General features: G+C 44.3%; 1 protein-coding gene across 1 annotated transcript in view; it reads right to left on the bottom strand.

Moving 5' to 3' along the window:
• Positions 1 to 19,523, bottom strand: part of ITIH5 (inter-alpha-trypsin inhibitor heavy chain 5) — a 49,251-nt gene that overhangs the window by 11,703 nt on the left and 18,025 nt on the right. The window contains exons 6-9 of the mRNA XM_049814272.1: positions 17,632 to 17,801; positions 16,950 to 17,066; positions 2,983 to 3,154; positions 101 to 410 (exon numbers count right to left, since the gene is read on the bottom strand). Coding sequence (XP_049670229.1) covers positions 101 to 410; positions 2,983 to 3,154; positions 16,950 to 17,066; positions 17,632 to 17,801 — 769 coding nt within the window. The remainder of the gene's footprint in view (positions 1 to 100; positions 411 to 2,982; positions 3,155 to 16,949; positions 17,067 to 17,631; positions 17,802 to 19,523) is intronic.

Here is a 19,523-nt window from a genome sequence, read left to right on the forward strand (position 1 = left end):
ACTCCCATCTCTTGTGATGTCTCCTTAAAGGATTTTCCTTCCCAAAACCCTTGCCCACAGGACCCAACCCAGATATAAGTGCAGAAAAAGCAGAACAAACCCTTTGAGGTGGCTAGCTGCATCATCATCCTCCTGGAAATGCCTTGTCATGCCGCAGTTCTCCAGTGCCATCCTCTCCAGCAGCTTGTGGTCTACATCATTGCCAATACCGATGGTGAAGAGGCAGAATTTATCACGAATGGCATCCTTGGTGTTGCTGAGGATTTTGGACGACTGTGTTTCCCCAACGGTGGGCCTCCCATCCGTGAGGAAGATGATCAAAGAGACGCTCCTGGCATCTATGTCATTCTGAGCAATGTAATCATTTAGCAGCTTAGCACCAGTCTGGAGAGCACCATTAATATTAGTCCCTGGGAAGGTACCAAAATGATTAGCTCATTTCTTCTTCTAAGAGTGGTACAAATAATTTCTTTAAGCTCCCTTTAGTAGGATGGCAGCACCTCTGTTCATTAGGATGTTCCTTTTCTCTACATGAGGTTGCACTAGCCCTTAAATTCAGTTCCGTTCTGTTACTCAGCACCAGTTTGGGATAGGTGTTTATAGTCTTATGAACTGAATTATGAATTACAGTTTATTATGTGAAATTGCTATATCCTTAAATGTCTCAATGTACGATAGTCAGCCATGGTAAGCAGAGTCACAGCACATACCATGCCCTGCCAGTACATATAAAGACAGTTAAACTTAATTAGGGATTCTCTCAGATAGTATCTGAACTGGGAAAACAAGTTCTGCTCATTTTGTCTGAAGGGCACAAAATTTGGAGAGGGAAAAAAACCTTCAAATGGGAAAACAAGTGGTTGGGTTTGATCCTCAAACCCCAGGGGCTAACAAAGTTTAAAGGGAAGAGAAATGGCTTTGTTAGCTGAGGACCCTGTTTTGACAAAACAACTGGCTGGTGAAGAATGGAACTGCCTGAAGTGGGGAGAGAGGGACAAACCAGAAAATAAATGAGGGAACAGATGTACTTCAGAATAATAGCCATGAAAAGGATTTGAACCTACTACTTGTTCAGAAAAAAAAGAAAGCAGGAAAACAAGTGTAGGTATCTCCTTGCTCCATGTATTTTTTTGTGCTAGTCAAAGCAAAGAGGGATTGGTTGTGGAACCTTTGCAAGAGTAGTATGTCTGGGATAAAAACAACTCTCAGAAAAAAGCAAGTGAAATGGGTTAAAAGCCATACACCACAGACTCCTCCTCAGGGTCCAGAAGGGGATATCTAGGCAGATCATCAGCAAGGATGTGCTAGCAGGTCTGATTATGCATCATGTAGCTAGAAACAGTGTGCACAGCTCCAGTGACTGCAGCAACACAAGGAACAGGAAAGGGGCTAAGACTTCTGAAAAGTCCTCAAAATCCAGACTGTGTTTTTTTTAAATGGTTTTGAATATCAAAACCCTGCACTGAAATATCCTAATACTCTCTCAGTCTCCATCCAGATCCAAAGTTTAAGATGGAATTTTTTCCCAGAAACAAATGAAAACCATCCCATGTGGCAGATAGTGTCATTTCAAACCCAGCCATATCACAGAAGCTGCCAAGCACTGAAAACTGTCTTTTGCCACACGCACAAATATTTAGCAGCAATATTTTGTTCCTATTTCTTTGACATGCGAGTATGACAGAGGTGTAAGCGCAGCATGTTCTTCATGTGTGTGATCTCTGAGCCTCAGTGCATTCACAGTCACTGGAAGGTACTCAAGCAACAACAGCACCTTTATAGGGAAAATGCAGAGTTAGCCAAAACTGAAGTAGCACTGGCCTGTAGTGGAGAATCACTGCACCTTCCTCTTGAACCCGAGTTAATCATTTCCTTTTACTTTTGTTTTCTGGCAGGTTCATGGGCAAACCCAGCTGGTTCCTGCACAGATCTTCTGGCACTTCAGGAGTAAAAAGCTTTGTACTCTGAGTTTAGTCCCACTATTGGTAATTGTTTAACTGGGCAGGTCCCTTGACCACTTCCTAAACTCTTCCTCTCACAATACAAACAGTACGGCAAACCATCCTGTTTGCTGTGTTTTTCCATCAGAAAGTTTCCTTTGCTAGGAGTGGTCACTGCTCTGGGGCAGCCATGGGAAGGTCCTGTCTGACCTTCAACGAGCTATGACTGGTCGCGACTTGCATGGGGAAGGATTTGCATAGGTCATTTTGCAGCTCTCTGCTTACCTTGGGAGTGCTAGGCTAGGATGGGCACAGCTGCCAAAGTATGTTTGATTACAAACCTACAAATGTTTTTTTTTATACTAGTGTGCAGAGCCTAACAGAAGACCACTGAATTATATTCAAAATCATGCCTGCACTCTGTCACTGTTCTGGGGTCTCCACCTCTCCCCTCTTCACTCCTAGCAACAAGGCACAAACAAAAAAGGACAAGAAATTCTTGAAGTGTCATTCTGGCTGCTCCTTGGTAGAGACAAGAAGATGACAGTACTAGGTGAGGAACTAGCTCTTGCAGAAGGTGATCCCACAGCCCACACTGGGTAGTCCATCCATGGAGTTTCCAGCCCAGACAAAACCATGTGCCTGCTTTTACACAGGCCTTCGGAAACTGCACAAGTACTGGCCTTGTGTGTCCTTCACCAGGATATGGTATTTTTTCCTGTGTCCTCAAGAAATAACCTTGGGAACTTTCCCACTCTGAGGGTCTCACCAGATAAATGGGAGAATGGGCCCAACTTGGGTTTAATAAGTATATCAGGTTATATGACTGGATCTGGAGACACCTTCCCATCATATACACTGATAAAGGGCATTTATTCTTCTGTCACATAACCCTGAGTGGAGGTAGGGAAGGGGGCCCTTGTCATATGACCTAAGTTCCAGTGTCTTTTTTTATTGGTATATGCTACAGGACCAGCACTCTCCATTCTGTTGTAGTTAATTGAATAGCAAAATTAATCCCGTTCATATCTCTGGATCATACCTCCAGTAGGCGACATGTTATGAATGTATTTTTTGGCATCTCTTATATTATTTGGAGTAACTGGCACCAGCCGGTCCTGTTGCCACACCTTTATTCGGTTGGAAAAGCCAATGATATTGAAGTGGTCTTCAGGTCTTAGGTCCTGGAGAATTGTGAAGAGAGCTTCTTTGGTCTAGAAAGAGAAGAGAAAAGAGACCAGTAGGCACAACTGTCACTGCTTTAGCAGGCAAGAATTTAAGAATTAAGATGTTTACTGATCTTTTAGATATTTCTACACTGCCAGCTTGGCTTACGAAGAAAACTGCAATGTCCTTCCCTGTCTCAAGGCCTGATCTCTGTGATGCCAGGTGCTATGCAAATATGAGATGAAAAAAAACTATTGCCCAAAAAATCTTGCAAAGCTGTGAGACACACATCTAGACTTAACTAATCTTAAAAATCATGCATGACAATTAGGATACAAGCTCCCAGTGACTGGGAGAACCATGCTCTGAACTAAGGGATACTGAATAATGTTGACTAATACCAAAAAAACTCCTGAAGTTCTTCTAAAGCCCTCTAGAGTTGCAGTAAGTTGTAAGTGGCATATAGTTAAAAAGGTTACTTATAAGTTGAAATACCTCTAAATATGTCAAGGATGCACATGGTCTGTTCATAATTAGAATACCGATTGGTATATACAGACTCCAATGAATAGTTCCAGCAATTCACAAATGTTTAAGCTAGTATGTTCAAATGAATAAGACACAAAAAGAAGCCCTGACTAGTCATTGCAGATTCTACCTGCTAGTCAGTTTTGTCCCAGACATGTTGGTTTTCCAGCAACATACCAACATTATATTGCTTTGCCATTCATCATCCTACATAAATATAGGCAACCAGAGTGAGGAAAGCTGGTATCAAGATGATTTCACAGCAAGAGAGGTTAAGGGTGATGGGAAAGACAGACCACTAAGGATAAGCCAACAGGAAGAGTGCAGATGTGTCCAATTCTCCCCAGTGTGACCAACTTTGATTTAGCAGCCATGCAGCTGCGTTCACATGGAGACAAACTTCAGCTTAGTAAGACCGGCTGAGAGAAGATGCCCAAAGCAGCCTCTGTCCACACAAACATACCCTATAGCTGGATGCAAAACAACATGGGAGGAATACAAGGCAATATCTGTAAGTAGAGAGATCAGCAGCTTCTCAGCTCTGCCCCTTCTTGGCCACCACCAAGCCTTTCAAATTCCAGGGAAAGCTATACAGGAAATAATATGGTGGACTCATCAGCATTTAAAGGCTTCTCTCGTGCCTATCAGGGAAATACATGAAGAGCTTGTCCAGAAAAAATACAAAAGGTAATCAGCAGTGCCGGAAACCACATGTTTCTAGGCCTGATGTTGCTATGTAAAGACAGTTTGGAAAGGAGCTCAAAGGACTGATCAAGCTGTCATCAATATCCTTCTGGATTCAGCATTGAAGCTGATGATGCAATGATGCCACTGCAAACAAATCGCCCACCACAGTGGAATCTCTAATCCTTCTAGCTGGTGACTTGGCTTCCAGTCCATCTGAAGTTAGGGGAAATACTTCCTATAGCTTCAAACATTTTAGAGCCAGGTCTGGAGTCCCTCCTTGCCTGTTTCTGTCCTCAGTATAAACCATTTTCCTTTGTAGGGATTGCAGGATTCATCCCTCCATTTGCTTAGCTGGAACACTTCTCCATATCTCATCGCCATGAATTTTATGAATGTTTCATAGACAACAATACTAAACCAAATGCTGGTGAAAGAGGCTCTTTCAAAAACAAGGGGAGAACCCCACTAGGTTCGCAGCATGATGTGCACCAAATAAACTTTCAAGAAGATGAATGCCTGCCCCAAACATGAAGGCTGTCTCCCTAGTCTAACAGTCCATAGAAAACTTGCTAAGATGAGCTAAATGACAGTTATTTCAAAAAGAAGGGAGGGTTCTATGCTTTCTCATCTCCTCTTTTACAATAGCCTTTGTATTGTAAAAATGCACCAGATAATACATGACATCACCCTTCAGAGGGACACTCAAACATTCAGTCCCATTTTACAGAAGTGAAAACCAAGGCACAGACTACTTTAGTAATGATGCCAAGGCCACAAATGGAGAGGTTTCCAAAACCTGGAGTTTCCAGCTCTCAGTCCAGTAGGCCTTTCCCATTACAAAATGCAGAGAGACTGCATCTCACCTCCAGTGTGCCCAGAAATTCCTTTTGATATTCTTGCCTGTGTTCAGCCAAAAGAAAACGAAAAGGAGGAACATCACAGAGCAGCAGTGCATTTGTGTGTACACAGCATCCAAGCTAGCATTGCAGAAGGGTCAGGAGGGAACTGAAGCAGACTTTCCTAGAAAATGCAGCCCTTCCCCGCACCCTCATGCAGGGGCCAAATATGGGGTTGGGACCAGCTCTCTCTCCCCTTCTTTTATTCTATCTTTCTTTTTTGTCTCTTATTTTTGTCACAGTTGAGTCAGGTTTTTTTCCAGGAAAAAGTTGTCATATTTTAATGCACACGCACAGACAGCCTGGATTCTGGCATCTCTATCATGTGCTTGTCTCTGCAATTTAAAAAAAAAAAAAAAAAAAAAAAAAACAAAAAACAAAACCAAACAACTTTGAATTTTTATAATATATATACATACAAACATATGTACAAGTGTGTGTATATGCACATGGTTTTGCTCCAAAGCAAACAGAATGAGGGAGGCCATATGGTTCATTCTCCTGTAGCTTTTACCTCATCCTCTGTAAAAATGAAGGGTGGGATTCAGCTTTCCCAGCTCAGTCATCAGTATGCTGGGCATTGCATCTAATCCCTCTCCAGGCACAGAAAGACACCTCCGGAGACTAATCCATCCCATCTGTTTTGGATAGGGTTTAGGATGGGCTGAGTCATTGTCTGGAAGTGCCTGTCTCCCAGCATTGCCTCCAAGAGGCTGAGTAGGTCAAATAAAGAGAAGGTGGGACTCGCCTCAAGACCTAATCCTGTCCAGTGCTGAGCATTACAGTGCTTACTGGAGCCAAAAGGAGCTGAACTGGCTCTCCACCTCTCCCAGAGCGCTCTGAATTGCCTAGCTCATCCTGTGTGTTTCCATCTCTCCCCCCAGTCCCTAAGGACCTCCAGGTTTATCCTCGACTGCAGTCCTCAAGGGGTGGCAACACACGCTTTGCTACCAATATTCCTCACCCATAAATGGCCTGCGAGAGAGACGTGACTTCCCTCCGGAGGGCTGGATATGATTCAGAAGCTGGCAGGCAAAAGCTACTTTAAATAAGGAGAACGTCTTGGTAAAAGTGCACTGTTTGAAATCCTTAAGTACACTGCTATGACTGAGTGCTCTTGGTGCCCAGCCCTCTCCTCCAGTCTCCACCAGCCCCCAGGCAAGGATTTGCAAAGCTTTTCATGTAAAGAGTGCCTGGCAGCAGCTTCAGTCGGACACGGCAGCAGGTTTCTCATTCTGGCCTTGTAAGGCTACAGCTGGAACTTCTGGCTCCCAGGAGCCAAGGGCTGAGGCTGCTGTGGGATTCCCAAGCTGCTCCGCTGCCGATGGGGTCTTTTGCACTTCCATTCCCACCTTCTCCCAGTGAGTCATTGCATTGCAACTCCTGCCTCTCCTTCGAGGCAGAAAATTAACCATTTCTTCCCTGGTGAAGGCCAGGTCATTCCTCCATGGCTGCACATATGACACCGATTCATTTTGGGAATAAGCTGGGCACAGATCTAACACACTCACACTGCAGAAAACCAGTTTAAGGGTCCAGTGCCCTTGTGTGAGGTGCTGTAAGGTGAAACAATTATCCCAACATGTTTGCCTGGTTAGATGCACTTTTGTGTGGAGGATGGAGCAACAATTAAAGGAGAGGGTCGCAGGGAAAAAAAAATAATCCATTTTTGCCAGTTTGGAATGGTTTGTAGCTGTCAGACATATTTTAAATGAGGATTTAAAAGAGGATAACTTGGTGGGAGAAGATTCCATGGCTGCCAGGGAATGACCACAGTTTTTATCTGTGCTTCAGAAATTATAAGATGGGCTCACGTTGTCTAAATGACCTATGTGCAAATAGTGTCTTCTCAAGCCTACAAGGTCAGAGACAAGCCAGCTCCCAGCCACCACTCTGGTCTTCGTTGTTACCTCCTCACCGATACCTGGACATGCAACACAACTGCTGCTTTTCTGGTTCTTGCTTGCTAAGGGCCCTGCATCACGGCCAAGATGATTCAGGGCTGTACAACCCCCAGCAACAGCAGGAAGAGAACTCCCTCAGCTACTCTCCAGTTCAGCTGTGAATTGTCACCTTTGTACCTGGCCCTTGGGGCTGGCTCTGACAGACCTCGCTTTGCTTAAACACTGGTGGAGCAAAGCATGGGAAGACACACACTCCCATGGAATTGCCGAGAGCCTTCAGCCCTTTCTTGGGTCAAAAAGCTGCCTGAGAGACATCTGGGATGATGTCAGACCATCTGGGCACCTTTTAGGAGGAATCTGAGTCCCGGTGACATTTCTCTCACAGTCTCTTGTTTGTTTGAGGAGCAGGGTGGGGGTGAAGCCTGGCTACCCTGAAAGCTGTGCAGTTCAAAGGGAGACAATGTGTGGTTGTTAGATGCTGTGGCATTGCCAGACATTGGCCCTGCTATGAAGCAAGGGGGGGATTCAAGCACCTCATTATAATGCATGTCCCAAGCCCACGTATTCACACTTTCCATTGCCTAGGAGCACTTGCAAATGCTTCATCCTAGGCCCACATCCTCTGTGCAAGCTTCATGCCAGCCCATTAAAAAAAAAAAAAAATTATTAAAAAAAAAAAAGACTTTCAGTTCATGCTGAATCCAATTCTGTATGGATAGTGGGTCTCTGCAGCACTGTAGTGTAAGTCAGCCCCTCTTGGAGACGGCTTCCAGATGCAGAGGGAGCTCTCCCAGCACGCACCCTGCCAGTGCCTCTGAGATCACTTGGCAATCCTCCGCTGCACCCTGCACGCCCATACACAGCTGCCATCTGCCCTCGCAACGGCTGGGCAGTGAGACGTCGACACCACTGACACAGCCCCTTTCCAGCTTCAGGCAGCACCAGGGAGCCGTGTGGGCTCGAGACCAGTCGGTCTAAAGAGTATGGCTAGCAGAGAAGAAAGCATTCACAATCAAAGCCTTTGGAAAAACAGTACCCATCGGCTGAAAGAGATGCACGAGAACAGTCTGCAGATAGCAGATGTGGGACCATCTGCAACCATATGCTGAAGGATGCCTCAAGTAGAAGACAAAATTTCACTAGCCTTTACTTTGTCCTTCTAGATCCCCTGTCAGAGACCATATTTAACAAGAAAGGAGCTAAGGCACAAGATGCAAGCTCAAAGGGAATTAGGAACCCATAGCCCTGTCCAGTAACTTGTCTGAGATTGCAACAGTGTAGAGAAGGGCTCAGAAACTAGATCTCCAACAGCGAGAAGGAGAAAAGTACAAGTAAATATGTTGTTTGGCAAAACACTGCAAGGAAACATAGGGAGAAAAAACAGAAGAGCTCCCCCCTCTCCTTCAATATCCTCTATGCTTTGGTTCATATCCTTCCCTTACAAAACATGCACAGGCAGTTTTTAAAAAGGTCCAGAGCCGGCTTTTCCAAGCTACCACAGCCATATCTGTTCAAATCTGCCCATAGTCTGTCAGAAGGATTAATACTGTGACTTAAGGAAAGGCTGGCATCAAAGTTGCACCTGAAATGGTGCTATCAAGGTCAGACAAGGTACTGCCATAGACTTGGTTTGGGATCCGGTAGCCAAGGGAAAGGCAGTGGGAGCACCACTGCCATTTTATGGGGAGGAGCTGAGGTACAGTGACAGCAAAGGTTTGGGCAGTGTTATTCCTGCTTGGGTTTGAAGCCGCATCTTGTGAGTTTTGCTTTTCTCTATGTCCCAGTTTCCTTTCTGCCCACATAATACAGATCACATGCCAGTTGCCAGCAACAGCGACTTTTGTACCAAAAATGGGGTTTAGCCCAGATGTGTGTCGTTGGATTTTTTTTACCTTCCTCCATCTCCCTCTTGGGGAGGACAATGTGCCCTTTCTTCCTCTGCAGGGAGCATCGTGCAGTTCAGGGACTGCAGCTAACTCTCTCCCTGTCAATGTGTATCTTTGTGCTTTCTTCCTGGCAGACACTGATCACGTAACCAAGGAAAACTCCTTCACAATTCTGGACAACAAGCATTTTGTATTACACTGACACTGGCCTGTGATGGGAGGGAGTTTGATTGTAGAGCTCTGGACAATAAAGGTCTGTCTCCGGTCCGTGGTCCAGTCTCTCCTGCCTGAACATCACAGATCCCTTGCTAGTAACTTGAACATTGCTGACTCCCTATATGGCCTTAGAAAAAGTTGCTTTGTGGTTTCCTGGTCTGCAAAAGACATACTCCATCATTTACAGCAACTGTTTCTATTACCTTTTCTGAAAAAGATTTTCCACTTCGCATTGAGTAAATCACTTAGCTCCACATTCATCCAGGGCATTTAAGCACTGGATTTCTGCTCAGTGGAAGACAAAACTGTCTTCAGAGATATGGACAAGTTTAGGTATCAGTTGGGGTAACTCACTTCTCTAGCACCCAACAGCATCGTGAGGATAAATACATGAAAAACTGCAAGATGATCTGATTTTTCAGGAACTGGAGTTTCATGTGCCAAGAGGGCGGAGTAGATGCTCAGTCTTTGCAATCTCATTGCAGTGTTGAGGATATAAATAAATGCTGGTACGAAGTTTCAAGGAGGCAAGCTCTTATCAGCACCAGGCATCGTTACTTCAAGCATTTATCAACCGTGCAGTATGGATTACATTTGGAGCAGTAAAAGTTTCTGTACAATAAGTCAAAGGGAAAAGTTTAAAGGCTGCCTCACAGTGCCATACTGAAATAAACCCACTGGAAACAACGGGGCAACCCGGGCAGACAGCCAGACTGACACAGCAGTGTATGAAGGCCACATTCTTGTCTTGTGCTTAGCTCATTTTAAGTGGGATCACATCCCATAACATGCCAGTCAGACACTCAAACCCCCACCCTGTCAGCATGACAAATAATTTCCATGGAGCTAGCAGCAAAAAGGTCAACACCAAGGGAAAAGTGCCTCATGCCCTCAACGCAGATCTTAGCATGTGTCCCTCTGCCCATCCCAGAAGAAGGAGTTAGTGCCAGTGCCTGAAAACTGTTCCAACTCAGGACTTTCATTCTCCGTCACACAGATCAGCTGCCAACACAGTGCTGGGAAAAGCTGACATGCCCAAGAGGCTGTCCACAGCACATCCCCTTGATTTCAGCAACATTTGCTGCTACATTATGCAGCAGGAGTGGGACTGAGACACAGGTTGCTATGCTTTCATATCGATTAACCTCCCTTCTTCATCACGTTGCCACTCTCTCACAGTGGGTGCCTCAGCAGTCAGAAGCCTGCCAGGTTTGAAGCTTTCTAGCCCCTTCTCAGAACATCCTACCTGTGCATGTAACCTTCTAGGAGACACGTTGCTCCTTCACAGAGAGATGTTTCCCCTCCATGAAGAAAAGATCTGTGCTATTTCACCAAGGAGAGATTGCACCATTCCTACTCAGTGAGAAGGTATTATTTCTCCGTGAAAAGGAGTGCTGTACTTCCACAGAGATGAAGTATCTGTTATCCCTCTGCAGAGGCTGTGACTCTGTAGCCACCTCCTCTCGTAGCCCTGGCCTTTTTTCATTGAACTGTGATACCTCTTAGTTTTAGATACAACTTTCCCATTTTCATCTCCAGTGAGTGAGGGATAGTGCTGATGGTTGGTTGGAGCAGAGACTGAGCAATTTTGCTCAGGGTTAGCACTAATCAATTCAAGAGCACTAAACTGTTCTTTAAAAAAGGCAAACTTGCCTGTTTTCCTACCTGAAAGTCTGCCACAGGGCCCTCACAGCCCTCCAACACCTGCTTCCCTTCCCATTTTTCCCATTTTGAAAACCCCTCAGCATCTCCAGGATCCCCACTCCCTCCTGCACATCCCTGCCTCCAACCCTTCCTCTGCCCACATCCATCCCAAACTACTGCCTCAGACACAAGCACAAGCCAAGTCTTTGCCCAAAACTCTGCAGAGAAGAGAGCAGATGTTTTGCAGAAGATGAAGTCACTACATCAGGGGTAACTATCCAAGCAAACCCTCTCTCCTCATGACACAGGTAGTATCATATCCCTCATTCTTAAGGGACCTCAAATTACATCATGTGGACCTCAGAGTCAGAACTGCCTGTGAACACTGATGACTTCATACAGTAACATAACATGGAAGACCTCACTCAGCAGGCTTCCACACGAGGTCCCACAAGCATTTCTGAGCTTCAATTGCTCTTCACAGTTAGAAACAGACTGTCCCAGTTGAGCAATGTGTAGTACACACCCCATATTAGGGTAAAGGGGTATTTACTTGGAAATAGCAGTGTTGTTGCAAGCAATATTAGACTAATAGCTTAAATCTTGGCAAAGATCAGCTGTCTTTTAGACTTGGGGGATCTTGCACAGCCATAAGCCCAGCCATAGGTTTGCCAGCTACACAGACAAGACTCTGCAAAGACACAAGCGCAGACAAAGAAAGTAATCTACCTAAGTTCACATAAGTGATCCATGATGAAAACACGAACAGGAAACCAAGTCTGGCTTCCAGGTATTGCTTCAGCAGCTGCAAAAAACACAATTCCAGCTTGCAAAGGCCTATTAGAGAAAGCCAGACCTGCAGCTTCATAGACTTGCACGTGTAGGTCAGGGCCTTGAGCATACTAATAGGCTTTAATGGCTCTGACCAGCCCCATCTGGGGCATCCACCCACACTCCCATCCATTTAAGCTCCAGTCTGGGCCCTTAGTCCCAGTCTGAGTCTAAGAGTTATGCTGTAGCTGTCTCTAGTTTTGTCACAGCTGTACCTGGTCATAGATGTCAATGACCCTGATCCATGGACTGACTTCCCAGCTTGATTTAGCCCCTTCCTTTACACTATGGACTTGTCTGGTGATCACTGGGCTGTGTCTGCCACTTCAGTAGCACCTGCTTTCAGTTCCTCCTTTGATGAATTCAGCAAAGGTCCAACTGAAACCCTTGGGAGAACTCTCAGTGTCTTCATGGTGTTTCAATTCAAGCCTCAGCAGCACCTCCATGCCAAACTCTGCATTTGCCTTTGCATCCTATTTACTCTGAACCCAATTAAAGGACATGCTATTTATAGGTGGGCTTGGGTATTCCTGGGAAACTCTGTGTCTACTTCTACTGCCTCAGCATGGAGCAAATCAGCTGGGGGCATGTTGGCTATTAGTCCTGAGACCAGAAGCAGATGCTCCTTGTCCTGAACATCTGAGGGCATCTTGCTCTGAAGGTTACTTGTTTCTCTGTGACCTTGTCATTATTTATAAATTTTAGAGTTTGGGTAAGGTAGATTATTTTGCTGCGTGACAGGTACTTGCACCTTTTGTGGAGCTGGGCAATTAAGGTCTATATGGGCCTCGCACCTTAGTTACTGTAGTAGTTCCTATATTCTGTATTCACACCTACAGAGAGGACTGAGACGACACAGCTGTTGTGTATTGACAAGTAGGAGGCAGCTGCATGAAGTTGTCAGTGCTGGGAAGACTGCATACAGCTCTTCATTCACTCAGGCTGTTGTTTTCCAATAGAAATGGAAAAGCTGACAAATCTTTCCTCTTCACAGCTTTAGACTCACTAAAGACTGTAATTAGAATTAGCTTTTTTTCCAAAGTCCCCTGGTGATTTAAGGCAGTTCTCCTGGGCAGCAGCCGTTATTTGGACTAGTAGTCAACAGGCTCACAGCCAGCTCTGCAGCAACCAACAGAAGTCAGTGGAGTCTGGAGTGAGAACATTGAGTGTTGAGGTGTTTGTCCGCTCTCTCACCACCCTGAAACTACTCAGTGGGACTCTGCGTGCTGAGGCACAGAGGTTTAGGGATATGTGTATATAAGGCACTTGGGCCCTCAGAAGGGCTCAGACAGCATGGGTCACAGATCAAGGGTACCAACAGTGTCCCTTGGATGGATGCAGGCAAGTAAACTGAAGCATTTGCAAACTCGCAGCAGGTCCCAGCTTCAGTTGAGTTCCTCCTAACGCAATTAACCTCAAAGAAAATTACAGTCTGGCACACTACCATTGACAAGTTGCCAGGCTTGTGGTGTAGCCAACTGTTTAACTGAGTGTGTGGGCATTTATTGCCTGTGGGAAAGGTAAGGTGAAATGAATCTGTGGTTGAAACAACTTCATTTTACTTCATGTCTGCAAAATACCTGCAAATCCATCCTCTTGTGGACACATTCATAGCTTGGAACATGCTTGTTCTATAACACTGAATTGCAGGCTGATAAAGGTCCTTTTTCCCCATGTTTAGTGAAGCTGGGGATAGTAATGGTAATCACAAGGTGGTGAACCTATAACTGGCCCCTCTTTCTCCTAGTTATACCAATGTAAATCTTCTATGATGTCCCCCTCTACCTGGCCAAAGGTAGCATAAAAATCAGCAAGTCAGACTGTTCAAAGGGCAAGTCATTTTGCTTCCCAGTAAACCTTGCAGATATAACCTGTTCCTCAGGCTCTTCTGGCTCCTGTTAAAAGCAACTATTCCACACAGAGCTTACTGTCTCTTTGCAAATGAAGGAACAAAGCTCATGAGTACAAAAACGGTAATTTCCTTGCCAGTGGGACAGCAGTAGTGATGTGCGAAGTCTTGACCACATGAAGAAGTTTTTTATCATCATGCTCAACGGTTGTTTCTTCCTGAACTTTATCTCCCTGCCAGTGCTAGAAGGTGATTGTCGCAAAGGCCTAGATTCTCAGTGGAGGTGGACTGCTGTAACACATCTGAGTCTGCTAGACATCACCAGAGTTCAGAGGCTGTGAAAACTGCAGAAGGAATATGCACATTAGCTGATCTTCCCCACAAAGCTCATATATGTCTCAGTGATGTGAGGGGAATGTCTCAACGGTCTTAATGATTTGATCTAAGCTGATCAACCAGTCTCACTGTATGTTTTTGCAACTGGTTCTGGACATCTTGTTGCTTCAAAGACTGAGATATCTTAGGAAGAAAGGGGTGGCATGAACAGATAAAAATTCTTGTAGGAAAAGGAAAACCTTGGGAAAGGAAAAGAAAAAATGACTCACAATTAGCTTGTGGGAACTGCAGGATGCATGAAATCCTGACCCCACATGAGTCACTTTGCCATTAACTTCATGAAAGCGGTTAAGTAAAGAATACAAAATCTCCTCAAGTTACTATAGAAAAGGGTGCACAGCTGATGTCTCTCATCCTTGCTTATACAACCCTAAAAACTGTCCTTTGTCATAGTTACCGCAGCTGACCTGCAAGAGCACTCTTTACAAGCGCTGACTGTATTTTTAGCTGATCTTGCATGTGACTCAGTAGAGAGAAATGAAGAAAGGCAGTCCCATGGGAATCCCCAGCTCTCTACACACCACCATAGATCGCCACAGCTGCAAGAGTCCCAGAGAAGAAACAGAGGCATTTCCTCTGCTGAGATGTATCCTGCCACCAGGGGGACGTGTCTGTAATTTAACAAACATCTTAATAACAACAACAGTTGGGTAAAAAAGCCACTGAGCAGACATGGGTCATGGCTGTAACTGATCACACTTTCTTAGTGAACCAAAAGAGGGATATTATTCAGCCAGTCCTAGATTTTGGTCTCTCCTTGACTAATCAGTGTGGGGTTTTTATGTTTTAGGTCATAAATCAATGAAGTTCTGTTTTCTGGAGCAGTTGAAATCTGCTTCCTGCAGAGCTTCCTGCACATAGCACTCTTCCATAACGTACCAGTGGTTCTCCATAAAAAGAGTATATCTGTGATAACAGGGCAAAAAATTCGGTACACCCTCAACAAATGTCACTTCAGGTTCAAGAGGCACCTATTTGTAGCTAATTAGCCGGAGAGTCATGTATGTTTAGCAGTAGGAGCTGGCTAGGCTATGAAGTAACCTTCAAGGGTTAATCCCTGGCCATGTTGTTTCTAGTAAGTATATGAAAAAGAAATACTAATACGCTCAGGAGTAGAATAAAAGCTTTCATAGTACAAGGTTAATCTGCTGACCCAAGGCACTACTTGCACAGCTCACGCTAGCACCAAAGCCCTTTGGAGCCTTAATCTCCCTGGTTCAGTGCTGTATCACTGACTGTCTGCTTTCAGCATGCAGGACTGGGTGCATTTGTGCAGTATCTGTTTATTCTGCGAGGCAAGGCAGACATTTTTCAGCAGAAGGATAACAGAAAGCCAAGAGCCAGGCTCTGTCCCCGGGAATTTGTAAAGATTCAAAGGCATCTTCATTCAAGACCTCATTCAACATAGTACTAGGTATGTTTGTTAACAACTCTCTGTTTGCTACTCCAGTTACTGGGGAAGATGATTAGGTGCCTTACAAGTCATACTCCATTTTAGCTCACAGTGGAAATAATTTGATTTAATAGGGGACACAGCTTCTAAATTAAGATTTGTGACCACCATTGAAACCAGATAGTCAAGTTTTTAGCAGAGAGAGAAAGGCATATATACCCCCATTGATCCTTGTTCAGAGAATGACCACGGTCTGTGTTTGTCAAGGACATTTGGGCTAGTGTTGGTGGCCAAGAAAAAAAAAGGCTCTCAAATAACCACACTTTCCAGAAATATCACCATGTTCCAGGTAGGCAACCAAGAAACAAGGAGCCTGAACAGATGAATTAGAGACCCTTAACTGGCCAAGATACAAGTCCAAGCCATTGGCCTTCAGTCATTCTAGTAGAGGTACAACATCACACCATCCATACAAGCTGAAGCTGCCCCTTATTGGTGTCAACCTATGTGGAAATTGTCACTTTCCACTGTCGTTAGCTCAGCCATGGTAAGAAAGTAAAAGGTAAAGATGTGGCCATCCAACAGGCAGAAGCCAACTAGCTTCTCATATCTCATGCCTGTGGGGCAAGTCTTCAAATGGAAGGAAACAATACTAACCCTACCAGGACTTTTCTCCTTTTCTGCACAGATATATAATATGGAAACGAGACTTACCTCTCCAGCGTGAGTGCAGACCTGAGATATATCTGTCAAATCATTCAGAACAGAATTGAAGTCTTAATTAATCTCTGCTTCTAGTTTAGAATCTCTGCTAATACTGTGTTGAGAGAGAGAGAATATTTCCCCAGGCGCCGTCTGCTTCTAGTTTAGACTGATAACACTGTGCTGAGAGAAAGAGTATGTTCCCCCAGGCATGGTGCCCTTCCAAGCCAACTACTTGGCTCCTGAACTGAAGGTGGTTTCCATCTGTCCAGCTCAGAGAACTGAAGAAGCAAAAATGATTAGGCACCAGCCTGAACCCTTCATGTCAAAGGTCAATTTTAAGCATTGGTGATGTGCCCTTCAGCTTGGTATGTTGGCTTATGTCAAGGTCTGTGCCCTGGAAAAATGTCTGAGATTTGTGCTGAAAGACTCAGATTCTCAAATAGGACAAACCGACCTTTCTTTCGACAGAACCCATTGAGATATAAGTTGCTAAGGGTTTGCCAAGGTAATTTAAAGACAGCAGTATCTTTTCTCTGCTGTTAAGCTGGATCCAATGGTCTGCTGAATGCCCTTTGCTGGGAATTCTCCCTATTCTGCCTCTCTTCAAACTGTCCAGAACAGAACTGCCCAGGACAATCCTATCTGTAGCATCCTAGCTCAGTTTTGACAGCACTGACCTTCTTCACAGAGTGATGAAGTCCTCTGCACTTCTTGTTCCCATCCCATTCCCACTAACATGATAATTTCTCATTGCAGGTAGATCATCTCGCCTTGAGGTTTTTCAGAGCCTCCTCTCGCCTCAGACAGCAAACATTTTGTAGAAGACCTCATCTGGTGAGACGAAGTCTGAACCAAGCTCTCTGCAACCCTAGAGCCAACCAGTCTATAATAAATGCAAGGATCTCACCTGTTTCAGTTTTGTTCCCACCATGGAAGCACTGCTGTCAAGAACAAATACAACATTCTTTGGCAATGGAGGAAGATCTGTGGGGGCGAAGTAGTGCACGAAATATCCATTAAGAATCTGTGGAAGAGCAAGGAAGTCAGGAATTGAAGGCAGATCATGAGGCAATGTTCCACACGTTATGGGATATTTGGTTGGGCACACCTCATCCTGCTTTCAATGTCTGTGTCTATGCTGGAGGATACGAGTGCTCCTTCGTATCCCTCTTAATCCTGGTCCCCTGTTTATCCAGACTGGGGGAGCCTACTGGAGCTCTCTACATCTCCTTCCATGGTGGACATTGGGGTTTCCTTCCAAATGCAGTAAGGATATAATGTATGTACCCAAGAATCAGAACCGCAACATGCATTTGGGGAACTGGCCTTGTGTCCAGATATACACAGCCAGTATTTTGAGAAACTGAAAAGCAGATACAAAAAGAGAAACTCAATGAAGTAGGTAGCTGTGGTTTTTAAGCATTTCTTGTGGCTGCCAACCAACTGGTTTTATTCTGGATAGTTCTTACAAAATGGAGAAGTAGGCTTCACTTGGAGAACATTTTCGAGGACATTTGGAGCATGCAAGACAATTGAACCATCTCAGGTATAGTTAATAAAACAGAAAAGATGAGTCATGTGTACAATACCTGAACATCCCCAACACTCAGCTCCCTGTTGACATCATATCTAATTATGAAGTCTCCCAAAATGCCATTTCGGGCAATCCTGGTTTGCTCGACAACACTGGGATTGAACGTAACTTTAGCTAAGGTTTTGGTATGTCCAACTACAGTAGAAGGAGGAGAAGAAACATCACCTGTTCAGATAAAACCACAATATTACAAGTTTTTCCCATTGTCTTACAGATGTTTAAGCACAGCACACACAGTATTACCGTGGAGTCAGGTCAATTAGCATAGTTACATACTGAAATTAAAGATTCAGTTCACCAGTAATAAAATAAGAACTTAATAACACCTCCCCTCTAATTCTAAACTGAAACCAACATTGGAGTGCTATCAGGGATATAAATGTTTAGGCAAAATTCCTGTGCTCACTTCTCTTTGGAGGTCACTGAACTTGAAGGCCATATATTCTCTGTATGACTGTTAATTGCTTTCTGTAAATAATGAACACACAACTTCAGACATGTATGTGATATTCATTCCAGCCAACTCTAGACATCTAGAATGCAGATCCTATACCTGAGATCCTGCCAGTCAATGCAAGTATGATTCATTTGACCTGTTTAAACATTTTCTCTAGGATTAGATGAATCATACTGCAGATTTCTCCCTATTGATTATAGAGTTCTTGAGGTGACTTGTTCAGATGTGCTGTAGGCATGTGAGGTAGGATTGATCTGACTAATTGATTGCTTGATCTGACAAGCGTCTTATGTGTAATGTCTACATCTGAACAAGTCATCTTAGCTGCCTTTATGTTCAGCAAAGAGTTGTCAGTATAGTTGCTGCAATTTCAGTCTTGCTGATTGAGACAAAATCCAACACTTGCTAGTGCAGTCATGCAAACTGCAGCCCTGAGATGTAACTTGCCCTAATCTCTGAGAGCCCTTCCTGAGTCAATAAAGAGATATGTGCCTTTCAGAGGGTCTTTCAAAGAAAGACAATAATTTAGGTCTGAGTCACCCTGAAGGAACCTCTGCTTGTCTTGTTAGCTGTGTTCATTTTCTAACATTGAGGCATATGGAGATTCCTTGTTGTCTCTCTGTGTGGCCAAAATCCCACCTTATTGTCTTTTGGTGTTCCAGCTGTTCATTCCCTCTGAACTCTGTAAAGACCCTTACGTGAATCTGACCAAAGGTCAGATTTTTGGCCTTGAATGTCCCCAGATTTTGATGGCTTTCCCACTTATCCTAACTAGCTATTGAAAACACCAAAACAGGTTGTCAGCTGATGTTCTTCTCAGGTGCTTCAAGTCTCACAGTGATTATTCCAATGCTCCTCCAAGGCACAGAAGTTCTATTATACCTGCTCATCTGCTGATTAATATTGGGAACGAGCTGCTTAATTATACTGTGTGTGGTGGTCTCAAATCTTTGCCAAAGATGGCCCAAAAAGTCTGTGGTATGGCAGGGAAAAGAAAAGATGGGTGAGATTCAGTTTCAATTTAGGTGTTTACAATGCAACTACCTATGCCTGAGCTTATGTCCTAGGCTCCCATTATGTTCAATGGAGATCAGGTCAAGAGTGTCAAGGGAGATGAGGGTATGATACATCTGGCCAGACATCTGCTTTAGGATAATTTTAATTATGTGCTATACCCCATTAACAATACTGATCACAATGGCAAGGTGCAGGGAGTCTTGGAAAGAGCTCCTCTCCAGAGGTTCTTATAACACTGTCTATGTAGAGTGGCACTTCTCCACCTTTGTAAAGTGCTTTGAGCAGCATTAGAGGAATGTAACGTGACATCTGTATGCAACATTGAACACAATCCACCTCACACCCAGATTCCACAGTGATTTAGAAAATCAGGTACATATGGTTATGTCCATTTAACAAGTAGGAAAATGGAG

This window comes from Accipiter gentilis, chromosome 11, assembly GCF_929443795.1.
Source record: "Accipiter gentilis chromosome 11, bAccGen1.1, whole genome shotgun sequence".
Taxonomy (NCBI): domain Eukaryota; kingdom Metazoa; phylum Chordata; class Aves; order Accipitriformes; family Accipitridae; genus Astur; species Astur gentilis.